At 45.5% G+C, this 22,440-nt stretch overlaps 2 protein-coding genes and 1 long non-coding RNA gene across 6 annotated transcripts in view; all 3 read left to right on the plus strand.

Moving 5' to 3' along the window:
- The window catches only part of LOC146286369 (macoilin), a 44,607-nt gene extending 43,095 nt beyond the window's left edge, over positions 1–1,512 (plus strand). For all 4 annotated transcript variants that reach the window (XM_084699707.1, XM_084699709.1, XM_084699708.1 and 1 more), the window contains one exon: positions 118–1,512. In XM_084699707.1, coding sequence (XP_084555833.1) covers positions 118–308 — 191 coding nt within the window. In that variant the 3' untranslated portion in view covers positions 309–1,512. The remainder of the gene's footprint in view (positions 1–117) is intronic.
- Positions 1,513–9,121: 7,609 nt separating this feature from the next.
- On the plus strand, positions 9,122–10,186 carry LOC146286371 (uncharacterized). The gene has a single exon (XM_084700182.1). The coding sequence runs from the start codon at positions 9,122–9,124 to the stop codon at positions 10,184–10,186; it is 1,065 nt and encodes a 354-aa protein (XP_084556308.1).
- A 6,564-nt stretch (positions 10,187–16,750) lies between these two features.
- Positions 16,751–19,175, plus strand: LOC146286372 (uncharacterized). Its single transcript, XR_014758487.1, has 5 exons — positions 16,751–17,184; positions 18,137–18,236; positions 18,532–18,602; positions 18,733–18,860; positions 18,958–19,175. It is a non-coding gene; the product is annotated as an uncharacterized LOC146286372 (long non-coding RNA).
- Positions 19,176–22,440: the final 3,265 nt, after the last annotated feature.

A 22,440-nucleotide genomic window follows, 5' to 3' on the forward strand; every position in this document is an offset into this window, starting at 1 on the left:
ACTGTTTTACTTGTATACATTGTAGAACACTTTTTGTGTGTCCAGTAAAAAAACAGTTAACATAAAACACAAGAGTTGAGAGAAAACATTCTATTAACAAATGTATCTGCCTTACAGGGAGAGTGATGAAGCAGGACAAGGAGATTGGAGAGATGAAACAGAAAATTGCGGAAGTCATGGCTGTCAGTCCAGGCATGTCATACTTGACCCCTCGCCCAGCTGTGCCACAGTACCTCACCAAGTTCCTCAACTCTGAGCACTACATGCTAAACCCACGCGCGCTCATGTACCAGTGTTTGAAGAAGTGAACAGTCCCCCAGTCAGAAGCCCCTGGGGGACATCATGGCAGTCCTTGGCAGGTTCATCTGGAGCAGAGTGGACGACACTAAGAACTTCCCTGACGATGTCACAGAGCTCAACCTTCAGCAAATGGCCTTAAACATTCATAGTTCATCTTCCCAAATCTATGCTTTGGCAAACAAAATGCCTTTGGCTGCATAGCTGGTGCTAAATTAAAGAGGTATCCTAAATTGATGTTGAAAACCTTATATTGAGTTCCCTTGACGTGAGGGAAGACAATTTTATTGTCCTTTTGGATTTCCAGTGAAAAGTAGTAGATACTATGCTGGTGGTGTGTAATGGGTGGAATAAGACGATGTTTAACTTATATTAAAAAATGTGAGCTAGGACTGGTGGAACCCCTATCTCTTGGCAGCTGTCTATTCTAATGTTGTATTAAGTTTATATCTGTATTAATTGGCTGTTATGTTGTATAAGCAGTTTTCATTCAACCTACAGTATGATCTGCAAGTTGCCCAACAATTGGCTCAGTCGACTGAGCTTAAGGTCCTTTGGACATTTGACAGACAGAACAAACCGGCCTAAGTACCTGCCATCTTCAGTGATCTGAAAGGATGCTGTGATGTTTTAATGGTAGATGTTACATGTGTCTATAGAACAGTGATAGATACTTTGGCCATTGTGAATAACATGGGCATAATAAGGTACTGAGCGGACCAAAAGTACTAGATGTGCAACATTTGAGAATTTCTCAAAAATTGAATATTTGTGCCTATTACTTTCAAAATGGGAAGTAAGCACTATTTAACGTAAAACAGTAATGTGTTTGAATTGAAGTGCTATGTACTGTTTTTGTAGTCTTTTTTAAAGCAGTGTAAATAAATAACACCCTGAATTGTTTATAAATTGGGGAATACAAGAAATTGATGTTGCAATTTTGGTATCTTTGTTTAGATTTAATGATTACAGGATCTTTTAAAATATTTTTTTTAGGTTTTATGTAATTTTCACATGAAAATGTACAGCTTACCTTTACAAGTGAATGTGTTTGACTCAGCATGACTTCAATGTTCAATAATTCAATTCCTATTTATTTGAGCACAATATGTGTGACCTAAAGTTGTGCAGTGCGTAACATACTAGTTACAAGGGCTAAAGTTTCTTGCTGAAAATATTTTGAGTCAGTAAATTAATAAATAATTGTAATGAATCACCTCCAAATGTTGTCAGTTTTATGTAAAATAATACAGGCCAGTTGACAGATTTTTGGAGGCACTATCTCCACTCAATTAAGCACTTACCATGTATTTTGTGGCACCAAAGTCCATTGGACAGTCTACCATCAATAAGTACTATAAGGTTGTTCTTAATAGACAATACATCACAAACACCATTTAAATGTATCTCTATAATTCAGCTGTGGACCAGACTGCTCTTAATGACTCAAGGACATTCAACTCATTCAAGGTTTGAGGTAGTAACAACAGCCTCGAACCATTTCACAACCGCTAGAGGTTTTTGCTTGGTGTAGATCACTTCAGCACTTATTTCTCTGGGCAGACTGTATTTAAATGCCGTTGGTTTGATGCTGGTTTGTTACCAGACTGTTGATAAGTTTAGTTTAAGTTTAGTCAACCAAGTTTTATTGTGCCAGAGTAAAAAACACGGTCCTTTCGAAGCATTTTATCGTCTAAGTATAAACAAATACATCTAATGATAAAAACAAGCGGAGCTGGTTCATGCAGGGGGACGCAAGACATAGCGCGTCACTGGCAGTGCGTCATCACGCAATAGGGGCACACCTTAGCAGGGTGGGTATTTAATCAGGATATCGCTGCACTCTGCTTGCTAGTGCGACTCAAGGTGCTTCTGTTTAATCTGCTGTTTGTGTCTTCGGGTAAGGTCGTTATTTGGCGGTTTTCCGCTGTGTGGGGCTGAATCTTTGGGAACACTTGGTCTAATGTGGGGCTGTGGCCGCCTGGCCGTGGTTCGGCGCGACGACGGGTTATCTCTGTCTGCGTGTAGCACAGCATTCTTCGCGGGATCTAACCTGCATGTCTATGTGGTTATCGACTCTGGACTGGTCCGTGTTGGATCCGGAGTGGTTAGCCGCGCTTGCTGGGCTCGGTGGGTGGCGTGTTCTGGTGCGGGCGTTTCCCCTGGTCTACTGGGCTGTGCCTCGGCCTGGACGTCGTTTGTTTTGGGGATGTCTTGTTGTTATGGTCTTGAACTAGCACTAAAGCTCTCTTGGAAGTCGCCTTGGATAAGTGTCTGCTACATGACTGAATGTTAATGCAATGCGAGGGTTTTAATCATAAACCAGATCAAACTATGGTTGGGTAAATGTCCGCTCAATGTCACTAGTGTGCTACTGCAAATGTTTTCTCAGGAGCCCGATGTGTCGCTAGGGCTAGCAAGGATCCGGCAGGGGTATCTGTGGGCCGCGATTGGTCTGTGTTTCTTTAGTTGGTGGCACAGCTACCATTAGGCCTACATATCTGAGGCAGTGGCCGCTGCTGGTTTTTGAAAAGGGGAAGCTCATTTTCAGTCTTATCCTACGTATTCATTTATTTGGCTAGTCAGCCCTACGACAATAGCCTGGGCTACTGAATGAATGGATACATGAACGAACGAACTAAGGAAGAAACATAAACTCAAAGGGAATGTGGGAATTAGGTGAACTGAAACGAGGGATGTGGTGTAATTGTATGATTGCAGCATTATCATTGACTGTAGAGTTTCGAAGAACTGTTGGAAGCAGCCCCATCGAAGTACATTAAAGCTGGGCTTCAACAGGGGAATGCACTGTAACGCTACAGGAATGTATGGGATGGAATCAGTCAGTCGACCTGCTACCGTACGTGGCTGATTCCGAACGAACTCGTCTTCGAGATGAACGTGTCTAACTTAGGGGAAGCTGAGTCTTTAAGGAATCGGCTGATCTGGGGTGACTGACAGGGTTACAGGGCCTGGCATTTTGCTTGATCTGCCTGATCCTGTGTGTTTCGGCAATATCAGTCGACATCAGTCAATTGCCGGGCAAGCGTGGGCGCTGCATGGCTCTGGCAGGCGTCTCGCGACGCGTCAGGTATGCCCTAAACAGTCGCAGTGGCACCTGTCGGGATTAAACGGCGATCGCGGATGTCTTCATGCTCTTATGGCGTCAGCCTCGTAGCGGGTGCGCATTTCGACATTTCGTCCGAGTCTTGCATAGGTCAGCTGGACGGGTGCAGAGTGCTTGTGCTGCACCTGCCGGACGATTTTGTGTTGGATTTTTCGTCCTTGCACCAGCTCGGTGCGTTTCATTGTCGTTGCTCGGGCGTCCTAATTTCGCATGCGCATCGTCTCACGGTAGGTCGTCGTTCCCGTCTGTGGCCGTGGCTAAATCGGTTGCGGGCTGCTGCACAATCTTGTCGTATGAGGGTTGCAATCCGATTGCAATCTGGGCCATGCTCTGCGGGCTATGAACGGGTGTCGTTCTGTACGGCCGGGGTGCAACTTTAGCTCCCTGTCGGTACATTGTGTTGGGGATTCGATGCAAATGAAGGGCTCGTGGAATGGAGTTCGGCGGGCGATTGCAAGTCACAGCACTGTTCGACTGTATCCCACTAATTGTACCACACTTGTCATAGGGTAGTAGGGGTAGTGTGTGCATTATATTACTCTTAGGTCTATAAGGTTGGTATAGGTTGTACAAGGCGTATTAGAGGTCCAGTATACTGTATTGGATATTATCTATTCAGGAGGTTTAATTATTTAGCTTTGTTAAGATGTAATCTATGTTCTGTGTGTTCTCACGTTATGCCAGGTTGCTTGCGTTGTCTTGTCCTGAGAATTCAGGGCCCAGTCTGACCTGGTGTTTGCGCATCCGTCATAAAGACTGAATATGAATTTGTATCCTATCCCTGTAGCTCTCTGACGTGGGCTAAACTAATATGATGTGATAAGATACAATGGTTCCTGCAGCTGTGACAAGCTTGTCTGCTAAATTACAAAATGCAAAATGTAACAAATGTAATATGGTGCAGGAAGAGACATTGTTGTGTCTTGTGATAATGAAGACACAGTAACGATCAAGGGCATTAGATTAACAGTAGTGAGACGTCTTACAAGCTGGACGTGCATCACAGGCAAATGTTTGTGGGCTGCATTTCTTCCCGGGTTGGTTAACAACGTAAGTGATGTCACATTCCAACCTTGACCTTTGCACATTCTCACCCTGGAAGCGACTTAACCATAGACACACGCATTCTTAACGTAGTACTAGTGTGAAGCTGTTGTGGGTACTCTTGTTACATGGTATGTTAACTCCGCTTTCTGTCCCCTCTTTAACATGGTGCACCACCTCCACTGTATGCGTTCATCAACCGCAATGGGCGAACCCCTGTTCGTCACATATGCCGGGGAAGCATGACTACATAACTGTCACCGGGAGGCTTGGAATCCTGTGCCGGCCCTGTGGTCCGGACCCTAAACAACGTTGGAATCTCAAGTGGTCTCGGCTCACTGCTCAGTGTTGGGTCGTTGATCTGCAACAGCTCAATGTTACATTAGAGCGAATGCAGTCATGTGATGGAAGGCAGAGGAGGATGGCATCTACCCTCCCTACCTTCAAACTACGTAATGTTCACTTCATGTCATGCATTGCCTGCTAATATTTACAAATGAAAGTTTCGTCAGGTGGCTGGCCAGGAGCACGTGCGCATCAGGCGACGCAGTCACCGTCAACGTTGGGATGTCGAAGCAGTGCCTCAGGTGGTTTGATGCAATGCATCAGGTGGTATGTCGAGGCAGTGCCTCAGTTGGTATATCGAGGCAGTGCCTCAGTTGGTATGTCGAGGCAGTGCCTCAGTTGGTATGACGAGGCAGTACCTCAGTTGGTATGTCGTGGCAGTGCCTCAGTGGTATGTCGGGTAGTGCTCAGTTGGTATGTCGAGGCAGTGCCTGTTGGTATATCGAGGCAGTGCCTCAGTTGGTATGTCGAGGCAGTGCCTCAGTTGGTATGTTGTGGCAGTGCCTCAGTGGTATGTCGGGTAGTGCTCAGTTGGTATGTCGAGGCAGTGCCTCAGTTGGTATGTCGAGGCAGTGCCTCAGTTGGTATGTCGGGGTAGTGCTCAGTTGGTATGTCGAGGCAGTGCCTCAGTTGGTATGTCGAGGCAGTGCCTCAGTTGGTATGTCGAGGCAGTGCCTCAGTTGGTATGTCGAGGCAGTGCATCAGTTGGTATGTCGAGGCAGTGCCTCAGTTGGGACGTCGAGGCAGTGCCTCAGTTGGGACGTCGAGGCAGTGCCTCCAGTGGGACGTCGAGGCAACGCCTCCAGTGGGACGTCGAGGCAACGCCTCCAGTGGGACGTCGAGGCATAGACTCGCACATGTCCACCGTGGGTCTTAAAAGGGGCAAATGCGGGTTACCTATTCCTGTCGTGATATCACAGATTGACTCCTCTTTCTGTTCCCTCTCTTCCATCGTGAAATACCTCCGTTGGCGTTCATCAACGGTAATGAGCGAGCCCCGTCCGTTACCAATGCCGGGAAGCCATGACGGCTACTGGTTCACCAGCGGCTTGGAATCCTGTGCCGGCGCTGTGGTCTGGATCATAAACTGTAGCTACACGGCGCACGCGTTTGGAATCGGAGCGGCTACGTCGGCGTCTCAGGTGGTTTCGTCATCTACGCAGAAAGTATGGGTAGTGGTCATGTGCAACGGTTCATTGTTACAGCAGACTGAATGTAGGGATGTTCTGGACAGCCAGGAGGATGGCTTTCACTCTTCCAACCTCTAATAACGTTCACTCTTCTCGTTCTTGTATTTCAGGCTATGTATTCACTCACTCCATGTTAAGGTGTTCAAATGCTTAATATGAAATGTTTCGACAGGTGACAGTCACCATCGAAAGTTGGGATGTCGAGGCCGTGCCTCAGTTGGGATGTCGAGGCCGTGCCTCAGTTGGGATGTCGAGGCCGTGCCTCAGTTGGGATGTCGAGGCCGTGCCTCATTTGGGTAGTCGAGGCCATGCCTCAGTCAGTAATCACGCTTGTTCAATTTCAATTCATTCACTATAGATGCAGCAGGGGCACAGTCTGCTCTGAAATGCGATGCTGAGGGTAAGTATGGCTAACACGACGCTCAGCTAGTCGACTTTAGCACAACAGGGGCACCACATACACACAGCAGTGTCATGCATTGTCTCGTCTGGCATGTGGTTTTGTGTTGGGGGAATGCGTCGCTGCTCTCTGCTCGGAGGTCGAGACGGTGTCTCCGTTGGGTGCGGCAGGGAGCCGATGCAAGCAGAACCATAATGCCAAATCAAATGTTACAATGATGTATTGTACCGTGTGAATAAAGTATCAAGTTAATACATACTGAGTCCTCCTGCCTGAACCTCAAGTTCAGAATTTAAGCAAAATGTGTGCCCAACTCCTATATATTGTGCATCCCTACTTCAAAGTCAAAGTATCATAAAAGTTTCAGGTGTTTCCTGGTGTCCCACAGGACTCTGTCCTTGGATCGCTCCTCTTCTCCCTGTACACCACCTCACTTGGACCGATCATCACCTCCCATGGCTTCTCCTACCACTTCTACGCTGACAACATGCAGCTGTAGCTGTCGTTCCCCCCGACTGATCCTGGGATTTCAGCTAGAATCGAGGCCTGCCTCCCTAACATCTCCGCCTGGATGACCAAGCACCACCTCCAGCTCAACCTCGCCAAAACAGAACTTCTCATCATCCTGGCCAAATCCTCCATCTCCCACGATCTCTCAATCACCCTGGGATCGGCGATGTTGACCCCTTCATCCTCTGCCCCCATCCTCTGATGACAAGCTCACCCTCATGGCCCACATTGCTCCAGTCTCCCGGTCATGTGTAGATTCACCCTCTACAACATCCGGATTATCAGGAGATACCTGTCTGAGCATTCCACCCAGCTGCTAGTCCAAGCACTTGTCCTCTCCAAGTTGGACTACTGCAACACGCTTCTTGCCGGTCTCCCAGCATGCGCAACCTGCCCCCTCCAGAGGATTCAGAACACAGCAGCCCGTCTGATCTTCAACATACCCAGACGCTCCCATGTTTCAAAGTTAGGTAAAAAAAAAAATGTTTAGTCAGTTCTATGACTGCTTAAGTGTGTGTATGTACTTTTAATGTAAACCTGAAGTATGTGTTTATCTGTATATGTGTCATACAAAACTTTAAATTACAAATAAAGCTTCCAAAATCCGCGGGAATTCCTCTAGCCTCCCTGTTTTTATGTTGGAGCGACCGAAGATGTTCCACAACAGTTTGACGGCAAATATGGTCGATTGAATGTTGACAAACTTTGCAAAAAAGTATTGATCCATCCTTATAAAGATCGCCTGAAAACTCTCTGGCCCTGTCTCTTGCTGCAATTTCGGTCGATAAGTGTTTCCTTTTCAATTCTTAGCATTTTTGTCTAACGTTTTAATAATAGAAAGGTAATATGAGTTGAATAGTGTATTTACATTTTGCCTCAAACCAATGCGTTCTACTTGAAAATCCACGGGTTTTCGTTGGAATTCTGCGCCCGTGTATTCCGTTTGGGCCTGGTCATTAGGAATGTTTAGCCTGTGTTCTGCACCTGTCTTTCACTAACCGTCTCTGGAGAAGAGGATCCATCACTGAATTGCTCCTCCTAAGGTTTCTTAAATTTTTTCTCCTCTCATGGGTTTTTGGGGAATTTTTCCTTGTGGGATTAGGTTGGTTGAGGGGCAGTTCTATGGGCTTATATGAAGCCCTCTGTGACATTGCTTGTAAAAAGGGCTATACAAATGCATTTTGATTTGACGTTACTCCGCTCTTTATCTCCCTCCACTGCCTGCCCATCACGGCCCGCATCAGATTCAAGAACCTGGTACTGACCTTCCGAGCGGTGAATGGGACTGCACCTGACTACATCCAGTCTCTCCAGCCTTACACCCCCACCCGCCACCTTCAGTCTTCTTCTGACAACCATCTGGTGGTCCCACCTCTCAAGAGCACCCGCTCCCAACCCAAGCTCTTCTCCTGTCTGGCCCCCCAATGGTGGAATCATCTCCCCACCTCCATCAGACACTGTCTTTCCACCTTCAAAAAAAGGCTAAAGATGCACTTGTTCCGGGAGTACAACAGTACTTAGGAAAGATTTGTTGTATCAGATGTTAATTCCAGAGGCCTGTTCCATAAAGCGAGTTTACCGAATAAGCCAGACTTATGTCAGTTAGTCGGACTCATTTCTTGTTCATTCGGTTCCATAAAGCTAGCTCAACGTAGTTCGAACTCGGTTACTATGGCAACTTAGGCTACGAAACTAGTCTGGTCAGGGTCAGACTAAAGGTGATGATACACGGGGCAACTTTTTGAGCAATGTTGCCGGGCAATGTCCAGATGAGACACAGGGCAACTCATTAGGGCAACTGACAGTTGGCAGCAGCCAATCAGAGGAGCAAATCTATTGCCATGGAGACACACCGCAAAGATGGATGCTGAAACTTTTGCAGCTGTCACTGTTGTCTTGGCTTCTTCAACAATAATTTTACTTAAGTAAGTATCACTTATAACTCAAAACTTTTGCCATTTTATTACATAAATTAATTCATATTACAAATACATACATACCATCTTTTCTTCTTTTCTTTTGCTTAAATGTCGTGTGTGTGTATATATAGCATATATCGGGTAACCTTTCAATTTAATTCATCTCAGCAAAACAGAAAAAAGGACATGGACCAGAAGATGGCTGCTCAGGAGGAAGAGGGGGTGTTACAGCCAACTACTGAGGGAGCTGGCTGACGAAGATGCTCCTGGTTACAGAAATTGGTTAAGAATGGCGCCAAACACATTTAATAGTCTGGTGAGCCTGGTGGAACCATCATTAAGAAGGCAAGACACAGTGATGAGGGAGGCAATACCTGTTGGGGAGAGACTGGCAATAACATTGAGGTACTTGGCCACAGGACAGACCTTCTCCTCTCTGGAATACACATTCCGGGTTAGTAGGCACAGCATTTCCAGGATAGTAGTCGAGACCTGTGAGACTCTTTACAAGGCATTACAACAGGATTACCTCAAAGTGCCATCCACAGAAGAGGAGTGGAAACGCATTTCCACCAGATTTGAGGAGAGGTGGAACTTTCCGCATTGCGTTGGGGACTTAGATGGCAAGCATGTCAACATCCTTCTGCCACCTAATTCAGGGTCTCATTACTATAACTACAAAGGTTTTAATTCAATAGTTCTCATGGCTCTAGTAGATGCAGACCTGAAATTTATTTATATTGATGTAGGGACAAATGGCAGAGTTAGCGACGGGGGAGTTTGGGCCAAGTGTGGGCTGAGCCGGGCATTGGAAGACAACACACTGAACATACCACCACCAGAAGACCTGCCTGGCCGTCAAACCCCTGTCCCTTATGTTGTCGTGGCTGATGAGGCTTTTGGTTTGAAGCCACGGATGATGAGACCATACCCCAGGACACAACTGGATAACAACAAGCAAAACTTTAACTACAGGCTCTCTCGTGCACGTCGTTGTGTTGAGAATGTTTTTGGAATCTTGGCAAACAGATTCAGAGTTTTTCTCCAAGCAATTGCACTGGAGCCTTCCAAGGCTGTAATAATAACAAAGGCAGCATGTGTTCTTCACAATTACCTAAGAACTGAATCCCTCATCCGTTACACCTACACACCTCCCAGTCTGGTGGATCAGGAGGACACAGAAACAGGTCAACTTATTCACGGAGCTTGGAGGGAAGAACCAGAATGTATGCGCCCAATTGCAGCTTCCTCAGACAGAAATTCATCTTTGCAGGCAAAACAAGTGAGAGAGGAGTACTGCAGCTACTTCAACACAAATGGAGCAGTAAGCTGGCAAGAGAACGCATTGTCTTGAATACTTATTCTTCCTCCACACTTCCATAACCTCTACCCATCTGTTTAATTAATACAGTATGCAGGATACAAAAAGACGATAATGAATTAAATGCAACAAATACATTTTGTTTGTTTTTATTTTCAGTTCAGCCACCCTGGGAAATGCTAAATATAAAATACACAATTAAAGAAGTTAAATTACTATTAAATAAGTTAAATTACAGATTACAATACATACTAATATACATACTCCATTTGTTTAATGAATACAAAAAGATAATAACATTTTACAATCAAATACAAGTTTTGTTTTTCATTTTCAATTCAGCTACCCTGACAAATGCAAAATATAAAATACGCAAATAAGTTAAATTACTGTTGAATCAAATCACTATACATACTACTCCTCATCTTGGACAGAGTGAGCCAACTCGATTATCTGTCTTTTCAGCTTCTTCTCCTTGTTGTCTGGCAGACTTTCTAGGCAACTTTCTAAGTACTGTAAAAAGCCAGTGTGCTGTGAGGAGGCCTTTCTTTTCAGAACACCCATAGCATACTGCATGGCCTCTGTAGCTTTATAAACTTTTTTATTTTTGGGCTCAGACACAGCATTGTGGCGTTGGGGTTGAGGTGAAGTTGTAGGAGTGTATGTGGAAGGAGAAGGAGAAGATAAGATGTTCTCTGGGAACAGGGATGCTGAGGGAGCAGCCAAAACTGTTGACAAATTGTCACAACTTTCTTCAGGGGTGCAGGGGTCACGGAGAAAAGACAGGATGTAATAATACTTCCACTTGGGGAGGTAAACCTCTTCAGTGCCGGCCCCCGATTTAGTGCTCTTCAGAACCAGGCCATACTCCCGCGAAAATACAGTGCGAAGGTTTTTAAATTTCCTCTTGATATCTTCCTCTGAGAAAAAAAAGAACATAATATTGCAACATAAATAATCTATAGGTGATATCACATACTTTTTTTCTTAACTATGCGTTTACACACAGTTTATATTATGAAGCAATGTGGAATTAACTGTAGAAATTACAGTCATGGACACAAGTTAAGACTGCCCTTGAGAAAATGTACTTTTTTTCCTTCAGAGCATAGTGATAGATCAGAAATTATTTTGATCTGTTCTTAAACCTTTGTCCATGACTAACGCAGTAAGAACCATTTTGTCAATAATAACTAACTTACTACAACAACATTATTGCAATAGCCATTACAACTTGAAAAAATATGCATAAAACAATTTTCACAACAGGATGTACCGGTTATAACTTGTTCCTCATCTGACAGCTGCCAACAGAGCATCTGAAAGTCCCTCATTTTAAGGTCCCGGTGTTTATATAGCTTTGCCTTTGGGTCCACAAGTAGTCATGCTCTATATACAAGGATTCAATAATAGACGGTGATGTTAGACAAACACTGCTCCAACTTAAAAACAAAACAAAAAAACCATCAATGAGCGGCCCTTCATTTATTACAAGTCAGTGGTTCTCAAACGTTTTAGAGTGGCGTATCCCTGAGGCATTTAACATAATTCTGCATACCCCCTCTCATACACTGCACGGTCTGTGTTTATACTTGTTCTTCATGCTAGTAAGTGCTAAATCTCCACTTTTACAAAGGTACATTGTCAAGAACAGCAGTAATATAATGTGTTTGATTTTCGTTTGCATTTGACAGAAAATGCAAGTTACAGTATGGGGTAGAATTAAATAAACGGCCAATTTTGTTCGCGTACTTTCTCCGTCGCCTCAATTTGAGAACCACTGTTAAAAGTGAATTGCCGAAACACAAGTCAGGGTATCTAGCTACTGTAATTAACTTTCAGGTAGGCTAACTAGTTAACTATGTAGCAAATTCACCTCAAGTTAGCTAGCTAGCTATATCCCATAGAAAGTCTATGGAGCGGTGGCTAACGGCAGTTATCAAAACTAACGTTAAATATTCAATGTATAAATTACAGCCTGAACACATTAAACTTGACATCTATTGCTATTTTAAGCATTTAATTAAGAAAATGTTCTGTTATGGGTTTACACATGACAACGCGATCGGCGGCTAGCATTCTGATTGGAGGATCTCAAAAAGTTGCCCACGACTGATCTACAGTATCCTGATAAAAATATGTTGCCCATTCTCAATGAGAAAATGCCCAAGCAACATCGCCCGGCAACATTGCTCAAAAAGTTCCCCGTGTATCATCACCTTAACTGTCGGGCTTACGGTGCGTTCACACTGCAGCGACGCGATGCGAGCGACAACATGTTTTCCATTCATTTTCTATGGAGCCAGGTGAATCGCTTGCGTGGTGCATTGTGGGTAGCGACACAACGCGACAGAGTTGAGATTTTCTCAACTTTATGCAAATGAGGAGCGATTTTCGCTAGCGATGGCCAATCAGAGTGTTTTCTTGTTTCTCGTAACGTAGCAACCATGGTAAACATTTCTAGCTTTATAGCTTTCAAGGTGGAAGAGAAACTAATCGTTTGTGTGGCTGCTTACCCAGTCCTGTACGATACATAGCTGTATTCGTACAGAGATGTTAATAAATAAAAAAACGAAGCATGGCGCAAGGCCGAAGTTGTTGGTGCTTGTACTTTCTAATTCAGTTTAGTGACATTACGTAACTTTGTTCTGTAGTAACTAGCTAGCCCGGCTGGAACTCCCTATCGTATCGACAGATTAGCAGAGACTGAGTAATATAATAAAACGTTTTTTACACATGTCAACGTGTATGTCTATTAAACAGTTTTGTATTTTGTATACAAGTTGTATTTTGATCGATGTTACGAGTACGTAAACCCAAGTCTGCACACTTGGCCATTACAACTACAACAGTGACTTTAGAGAACTACATACTGTCAGAGCCTGTTTAAGGAGAGCCTTGCCACTCCCTATTAAGCCCCATTGTACCGAATTTGGCTGCAGTTCCACCAGAGTTCCACTGGGGGTGATCGCGAGCGAGTGCATGTTGAATGGGAGTCTATGGAGCTAAACGGCTAAATTTGTCTCTTTCGCCTGATTGTTGTTGAAAAATCTCCGATTTGATTGTAATTTGTGCATGTTCAACATGGATTATAGGTCGAAAGTTGAATGAACGAGTACTCATGTCCTTTTGATTTCTTACATGGTGAGTCGTTGTTGCCCATAACACGCTAGCATTCTGCTAATGAATGCTGATTGGTTAGTGAAGGACTGATACGACCAGAGCTCCCGCTTGATGGCATCCGAAGCAGAATCAGAATGTCAGAGCGTAAGCAACATTAGCAACAACATTAGCAAGCCAAAACTCTTTCTAGCATGTGTATTGACAGGGAGAGCCTAACCTGTCAGCTGCGTTGTTGATGCCCTGAGAGAAAAAAGTAAGTGACCAGAGCTTGCCGTCAAGCAGTAGCTCTGGTCGTACGATGTGTATGACGTCAATGACATTTTCAAAAGCTTTTTAGAACAGAAAGGCAACATTCAAAAAATCTAAAACCCGGCAGTGTGTATTTTTTTTGGCCTCCCCTTTCGAATTCAGAATTCAAATTACTGGACAAAAAATTATATCCTGAGAAAAGTGGATTTTGAGGGGTACCGCTCCATAGACCTCCATTCATTCTGCACTCGCTCGTTAGCGCCCTCACATGGAATTTCAACCAGTTCAGAACCCGGAAGTTTCCCGAGAGTGGCAGTTCTCTCTATATTAGACATTCTCTGCTACTGTTCTAGATGAATCTGTTTGAAACGCCCCCGAGCGTGGTGAACTGTGGGAAGGCGAGCGATGGCAAGCGATTCGCGTCGCTGCAGTGTGAACGCACCGTTAAGGCCGTTATATGCTACTCCGTACTATACGATTACGGACACATGGGAAGGGCCTACGCATAGTTGGAACGCCCTGAAACGCCCTCTCCGTCATCTGCGGGGCCGACGGAGACCTTTCCCGTGCACCGTTTAAATTCCTGTCGATCCGTCGTGCCGTGCTGTACGCGACGGATACCCCTTGGCCGTGATTGGTCCGCTACGACATCATTTCCAAAGGACATCATTTCCGACTTCAACAGAAAGGCGTTTTCTCTAAGGTAGTCTTTTTGAAAGACGTCTGTGATGAGAACTTCTTGGAAAGAAATTTTATTGTGAGCTAGTTTATGCTCTACTCTAGCGAATTCAGAAACGTGAGTTTGTTGTCTGTGCACTGACTGCCACAGTTTAGTGACCTAGAGTAGTACATTGTAGTTTTGACTGTACATACAGTTTGTATGGATCTTTTTGTTTCCAATTATATCAGTCTTTTTGTTTATCATTTTTCACATTGGATTATACACTTGGTGGAGAAATGAATTCACAAAACCAGAGCCTTGTCTATATCGCAGGGGTGTCAAACCCATTTTCAATGAGGGCCACATCAGCATGGTTGCCGTCAAAGGGCCAGTTGTAACTACGATGTAACGTCAGTAACGATGTAAAAACATGGTGTTTTTGTTGTAGCTTTTGTGAACATAGGGCATATTATGCTGCAATTTAAGTCCGCCTTTTAATTCTTGGACAATCTGCTGTTTTTCTTGGAGGATACATTTGCAAATTTTTCTCAGTGTTTGGTGACAAAATGCAAGCGCGCATAGCGCAAGAGCGAAACTTGTTTTGCCCTTCATCTGAACGCAGAATAGCTTTTTGAGCTTAATGTAAAATAAACATTGCCGTTTTCCAATAGGTAAAACCTTGTCTAATGAAGGTGATGTCTTCATCATTGCTGGCTCCAAATTGTCGATAAGGGAAGCAGAAACATCCTAGCTTGGCTGAGTACTCTAACCAAGTTCGAGAGCAATACCAACTTGGGTTGAATGCCCGAGGACCTTGGCTGAAAATACACATGGGGTACGTTTGCAGAACCGGCTGCATTGGAGAGCTGTCATTCAAACCATGCTCGCCTTCACCCAGTTAAACTTTGCGTTTAACACTGATGTGCATACACTGCTTTCTAGAGGCGGGATGTCGTCACTTTGCCGTAACACAATTGAAATGCATGGTGAGAGATGTCGTTTATGGTCAATGCACGCTGTAAAGCAGCGTAGACTTATTTCAATAGCCCATTAATCTTCCGCGGGCCACATAAAATGATGTGGCGGGCCTTGAGTTTGTCTTTAATATAATATTATGTGACTGCACCTGCTGCACTCATCGTCTGACTAGTGACAGCTGGTAAGAGTGTCACACGTGTGATGAGAGGTGGGAGATAAACAACGACGATTTCTAATTTACAAAGACGCAACAAAGCAACGTGTTTTCGACAAAAAAACGCTTCTCCACCTACTGTTCTGGCGGTGAATTGTTTTCAGCACCCCCAGCCTTCGGAGAACCATAAGGGCAACAGAAATGCTAATGACACGCCATGATTGACGTCCTATCCGGCGGCCCGCCCATCCGTAACGGAGTCGGAGTACCATACTGGCACCTTTACAGTGCGTGTCCACTGCAGCGACGCGAATCGCTTGCCATCGCGATACATATCTGTATTCGTACAGAGATGTTAATACAAAAAAACGATGCATGGCGCAAGGTTTGCCGAAGTTGTGGGTGCTTGTACTTTCAAATTCAGTTTACTCACATTACGTAACTTCGTTCTGTCCTAACTAGTTAGCTAGCCGGGCTGGAACTCCCTATCGTATCGGCAGATTAGCAGAGATTGAGGAATATAGTAAAACGTTTTTTTACACATGTCAACGTGTATGTCTACAGTATTAAACAGTTGTATATTTTGTAAACAAGTTGTATTTTGATCGATGTTGCAACTACGTAAACCCAAGTCTGCTCACTTGGCCATGACAACTACAACAGTGACTTTAGAGAACTACATTCTACATTAATCTGTTTGAAACGCCCCCGAGCGTGGTGAACTGTGGGAAGGCAAGCGATGGCAAGCGATTCGCGTCGCTGCAGTGGACATTTCCTATTGGAAAACGGCAATGTTTATTTTACATTAAGCTCAAAAAGCTATTCTGCGTTCAGATGAAGGGCAAAACAAGTTTCGCTCTTGCGCTATGCGCGCTTGCATTTTGTCACCAAACACTGAGAAAAATTTGCAAATGTATCCTCCAAGAAAAACAGCAGATTGTCCAAGAATTAAAAGGCGGACTTAAATTGCAGCATAATATGCCCTATGTTCACAAAAGCTACAACAAAAACACCATGTTTTTACATCGTTACTGACGTTACATCGTAGTTACAACTGGCCCTTTGACGGCAACCATGCTGATGTGGCCCTCGGTGAAAATGGGTTTGACACCCCTGCGATATAGACAAGGCTCTGGTTTTGTGAATTCATTTCTCCACCAAGTGTATAATCCAATGTGAAAAATAATAAACAAAAAGACTGATATAATTGGAAACAAAAAGATCCATACAAATTGTATGTAGGCTACAGTCAAAACTACAATGTACTACTCTAGGTCACTAAACTGTGGCAGTCAGTGCACAGACAACAAACTCACGTTTCTGAATTCGCTAGAGTAGAGCATAAACTAGCTCACAATACAATTTCTCTCCAAGAAGTTCTCATCACAGACGTCTTTCAAAAAGACCACCTTAGAGAAAACGCCTTTCTGTCGAAGTCGGAAATGATGTCCTTTGGAAATGATGTCGTAGCGGACCAATCACGGCCAAAGGGTATCCGTCGCGTACAGCACGGCACGACGGATCGACAGGAATTTAAACGGTGCACGGGAAAGGTCTCCGTCGGCCTCGCATACGACGGAGAGGGCGTTTCAGGGCGTTCCAACTATGTGTACACAGTAAAAAATGGGGTGTTAATATTCCAGAGTTAACTTATTAAAACCCATAGAGAGTATTTTCAACAATGTGGAGAGTAACGGCGCTCTAATGGTGTCGTTAAAAGGCAGTGTTAAATTCTGCAGACCTGAAGTGAAAAAAATCTACTCTTGAGAGTGTTAATTTCGCGCCACTGCTGAGGTTTAACCGCGTGGACAGTTGCTACTTCGTAATTTTGAAAACGGCTGTGACTGAGGAGCGCATACTTTGTCGGTAAGTAATGTTATAGTGTCGTAAATGAATAGTACATTTTGCAAAGTACCGTACGTTTTTAATAGTATTTATGCTAACTGAAGTATTAACACATGTTAGTCTTATCCAACGAGACTAGCGTTAACGTCGAGCTCCAATGTGACGGCAGTTGAAAGTTAGCCTAGTTAGCTAGCTAGTTAGTGCTAGTACTACTGTAGCTCTGCTCGAGTCTTAGCCTATAACTGAGCAAACGTTCTGAGCTAACTTAAGCTAAATTAGGTAACGTTATCATAAATTTGACGGGACACAAATTAGTTGTCACAATTGTCCGCAGTCAGGCAAATGCAAATGCTAAAACGTTAAACCTAGCTCTAGTACTGTTGTAGCTAACTTAATTATTCTTCAGAGATCTGTGAGGTACTGTACAGTAGCTGTACTGTATTAGCTAGCAATAATAGCTGCAGGCAGCGTGTCAACTAGTATTGCAAATAAAGTAACGCTACCTCAGTAAATAATAGGTAAGTTAAATAGCTTTTATGTTTTTGCCTGCATATGTCTGCAAAGGACTCTGCACACAGCCTCGGATGGCGGATTGCGCGAGTAGTGAGCTAGTTGGCAACCTTCAATGCTAGAAGTTGAAGTTAGAATGTGTTGACTAACTAGCTTCTTCACATTGCTGAGAAGCTAATTTTCACGTTGCTGTGAAGCTAAAGAGTCATGATGACATGCGGCCAAAATGAGCAACTTGAGCTATTCTTAACTTGGCAACCAAGTTGGCTAGCTTTCCCAACATTACATATGACTTTATCATAGAGTTAGCTTATTGACCTTCAATGTTGACATATTTAGAATTTGTGGCTCCAGATAATTTTACCTTCACATTCATTTAATGTAGCCTATAGTCCAGCTTAAGTCTGTCTACTGTGATGTCTCTACTGTGCAGTGCATTACTGGTTAATGATTACTTTGGAAGTTTTTTAACAGATGCAAAATGTTGCTGCGAGTTCAGTTTGGTGTAGAACAAAAGTACGTCAAGCTGTCAGAGCTGACATTTGATGCTTTCTTGCAAGAAGGTGTGTACATTATTTCAAGAACTATTCATTCCTATTACAAAGTTTGATTAACCATGACTTTTAAACTAATTAAATCAACACTGTTTTTACAATTACATTTACATCTTCAAAAGATAGTCAAAAACATTTGAATGAGCAATTTATTTTGTATTTTTTACCTGAAGTAATTGTTGACCTTTTATTGTCTTTGGAAGGATATACTCTGCTATCAGAATGTGTTTAATGGTGCAATCCTAATTGATATACAGTATACATGCTTCATTCAATGACCAGAAAACGTAATTTTTGTTATCAGTGTTCACAAAATTACCACAGAACTCTTGGATTTGATGCGCAATGCTGAGTCAGCTGTGGAGACTGAGAATGGTATGATTACTGTTTGATCTTGACATTACTGTGTTAATCTATGCACACATTTTTTTTGTAATGGTGGTAATCCTCAATTGAATATAATTGTGGTATTATGTGAACTTAACACTGGTTTACTGATCAATAGGCTGGGACTGTGACATATCTGCCATCCTGCTGCTGCTACATTTGCTACCACCAGCTGCACAAGGGCGAAAGAGGCCAGGAAAGATGTCTGCATCTCAAGCAGCAGATAAGCTCATAAGATTTCAAAAGGTACATTGAAATATTGTGTGAAAATCATCTCAACCTCATAATCACTATGAGATCTGATGTATAGTTACTAAATACTTCTATTTAATATCTCCTCTAGGTTGGAACCAGTGTGCAGCAGCATCTAGATGGCATCACCCAAAGCAGTCAGCCCTACCTTCTTGCCCTTGGATCTACAAGGAGCTGCATCCACTCCTACTTCATTGTGGTTGACAAGCATGCGCTACCATGCAAAGCGACAGGTTCAGTGGGAGCCTTTGACAAACTATTTAAGGCCCATTTCGTCTTTGGTACGTCATACAGTCCTTGCCTGAACAACTTTTTTGCAAACAACCATCTACAACATTGACATGGGGAACACAAAGGAGAACCCCAGAGTTGCTGAGTTAAGAGCAAGACTACTAAGATAAAACCATGAGGTGTTTTCTTTGCAAAATATGCCATAGAGGTCCAAACAGTCTCATCCAGCACCTTAAGGTAATCCATGGACTATGTACAGGGAGGACACTCAATCTGAAATGTGGTCAAGTGGGATGTTCACGTTCTTTTGGTAGCTTTTCTGGTTTAAGAAAGCATCTTAACAAGTGTCATGTATGCAATTCATTTGATTCTGCAGAAGATTCTTCACAACACCAAAGTACCATTGACACTTGTAATGCCACTAATATTGAAGTGTCGACTGAAAATGTAGAGTCTGTGTCAGAGGTATTTTCGCCAGGCATTGTAAATAGTTGTGCATCTGTAATTGCTGATCTAAAGGTAGCAGGTGTAAGTCAAAGTGTTGTCAATTCTGTTGTGATTTCTATGGAAGAAATTGTCCAAGATATCCATCAGCATGCTAAAGAAACTGTCATTAAGCATGTATTTTCTGATGAAAGACAAAATGAAATGTGCAAAAAGTTTGAGGCATGTTTTGAGGAATTAGAGAATCCTTTTACAGTTCTAAATTCAGAATACAAGCGATCAAAATATTTGTCAGACAAGTGGGAAACGGTAGAACCTGTCGAATGTGTTATTGGCTCCAGATTCGACACAAGACGAAACAAACAGACTGGAACATATGATCAGAAAGTAGTTAAAAAAAAAACCAACCCTGAAGAAACACAACAATGGTTCCCAGTTGCCCCTGCCCGGAAGCGGGTCACCGGGGCCCCCCCCTGGAGCCAGGCCCGGGGGTGGGGCTCGATGGCGAGCGCCTGGTGGCCGGGCCTTTTCCCATGGGGCCCGGTCGGGCACAGCCCGAAGAGACAACGTGGGACCCTCTTCCAGTGGGCTCACCATCCGCAGGAGGGGTCATGGGGGTCGGGTGCAGTGTGAGACGGGCGGCGGCCGAAGGCGGGGGCCTTGGCGGTCCGATCCTCGGCTGCAGAAGCTAGCTTTAGGGACGTGGAACGTCACCTCGCTGGCGGGAAAGGAGCCTGAGCTGGTGCGCGAGGTAGAGAGTTTCCGGCTAGATATAGTCGGCCTCGCCTCGACGCACAGCACGGGCTCCGGAACCAGTCTCCTTGAGAGGGGCTGGACTCTCTTCCACTCTGGAGTTGCCCTTGGTGAGAGGCGTCGAGCTGGGGTGGGAATACTTGTTTCCCCTCGGTTCGGTGCCTGTACATTGGGGTTCACCCCGGTGGATGAGAGGGTAGCCTCCCTCCGCCTTCGGGTGGGGGGACGGGTCCTCACTGTCGTTTGTGCTTATGCACCAAACGGCAGCTCAGAGTACCCACCCTTTTTGGAGTCTCTGGAGGGGGTGCTGGAAAGCGCTCCTCCCGGGGATTCCCTCGTCCTCCTGGGGGACTTCAATGCTCATGTGGGCAATGACAGTGAGACCTGGAGGGGCGTGATTGGGAGGAGCGGCCCCCCCGATCTGAACCCGAGTGGTGTTCTGTTGTTGGACTTCTGTGCTAAACACGGCTTGTCCATAACGAACACCATGTTCAAGCATAAGGGTGTCCATATGTGCACCTGGCACCAGGACACCCGAGGTCTCAGTTCGATGATCGACTTCGTAGTCGTGTCGTCGGACTTGAGGCCGCATGTCTTGGACACTCGGGTGAGGAGAGGGGCGGAGCTGTCAACTGATCACCACCTGGTGGTGAGTTGGCTCCGATGGTGGGGGAGGACGCCGGTCAGGCCTGGCAGGCCCAAACGTAATGTGAGGGTCTGCTGGGAACGGCTGGCGGAACCCTCTGTCAGAAGGAGCTTCAACTCCCACCTCCGGGAGAGCTTCGATCATGTCTCGGGGGGGGCCGGGGACATTGAGTCCGAATGGGCCATGTTCCGGGCCTCCATTGTTGAAGCGGCTGACCGGAGCTGCGGCCGCAAGGCGGTCGGTGCATGTCGCGGCGGTAACCCTCGGACCCGGTGGTGGACTCCGGAGGTGAGGGATGCCGTCAAGCTGAAGAAGGAGGCCTATCGGGCTTTATTGGCTGGTAGGACTCCTGAGGCAGCTGATGTGTACCGGCAGGCCAAGCGGAATGCGGCTCTGGCGGTCGCGGAGGCAAAAACCCGGGCATGGGAGGAGTTCGGCGAGGCCATGGAGAATGACTTCCGAACGGCTTCAAAAAGGTTCTGGACCACCATCCGGCGACTCAGGAGGGGGAAGCAGTGCTCTGTCAACACTGTATACGGTAGGGACGGTGCGCTGCTGACTTCGACGGGGGACGTCCTGGATCGGTGGAAGGAATACTTTGAAGACCTCCTTAATTCCACCAACACGCTTTCCGACGTGGAGGCAGAGTCTGGGGACATCGGGGGGGGCCCTTCTATCTCTGGGGCCGAGGTCGCCGAGGTGGTTGAAAAGCTCCGCGGTGGCAGGGCCCCTGGGGTGGACGAGGTCCGCCCGGAGTTCCTTAAGGCTCTGGATGTTGTAGGGCTGTCTTGGTTGACACGACTCTGCAACATTGCGTGGACATCGGGGACAGTGCCTCTGGACTGGCAGACCGGGGTGGTGGTTCCCCTCTTTGAAAAGGGGGACCGGAGGGTGTGCTCCAACTTTAGGGGGATCACACTCCTCAGCCTCCCTGGGAAGGTCTATTCAGGGGTCCTGGAGAGGAGGGTCCGCCGGATTGTCGAACCTCGGATTCAGGAGGAGCAATGTGGTTTTCGTCCTGGCCGTGGAACAGTGGACCAGCTCTATACCCTCCGCGGAGTCCTGGAGGGTACATGGGAGTTCGCCCAACCAGTCTACACATGTTTTGTGGATTTGGAAAAGGCGTTCGACCGTGTCCCTCGGGGGCTCATGTGGGGGGTGCTCCGAGAGTACGGGGTACCGGATTCCCTGATCGGGGCTGTCCGGTCCCTGTACGACCGGTGCCAGAGTTTGGTCCGCATTGCCGGTAGTAAGTCGAACTTGTTTCCGGTGAGGGTTGGACTCCGCCAGGGCTGCCCTATGTCACCGATTCTGTTCATTACCTATATGGACAGGATTTCTAGGCGCAGCCAGGGTGTTGAGGGGGTCCGGTTTGGTGACCTCAGGATCGGGTCGCTGCTTTTTGCAGATGATGTGGTCCTGTTGGCTTCATCGGGCCGTGACCTTCAGCTCTCACTGGAGCGGTTCGCAACCGAATGTGAAGCGGCTGGGATGCGAATC

Source organism: Hypomesus nipponensis, chromosome 6 (assembly GCF_054491055.1).
Source record: "Hypomesus nipponensis isolate SF chromosome 6, ASM5449105v1, whole genome shotgun sequence".
Taxonomy (NCBI): domain Eukaryota; kingdom Metazoa; phylum Chordata; class Actinopteri; order Osmeriformes; family Osmeridae; genus Hypomesus; species Hypomesus nipponensis.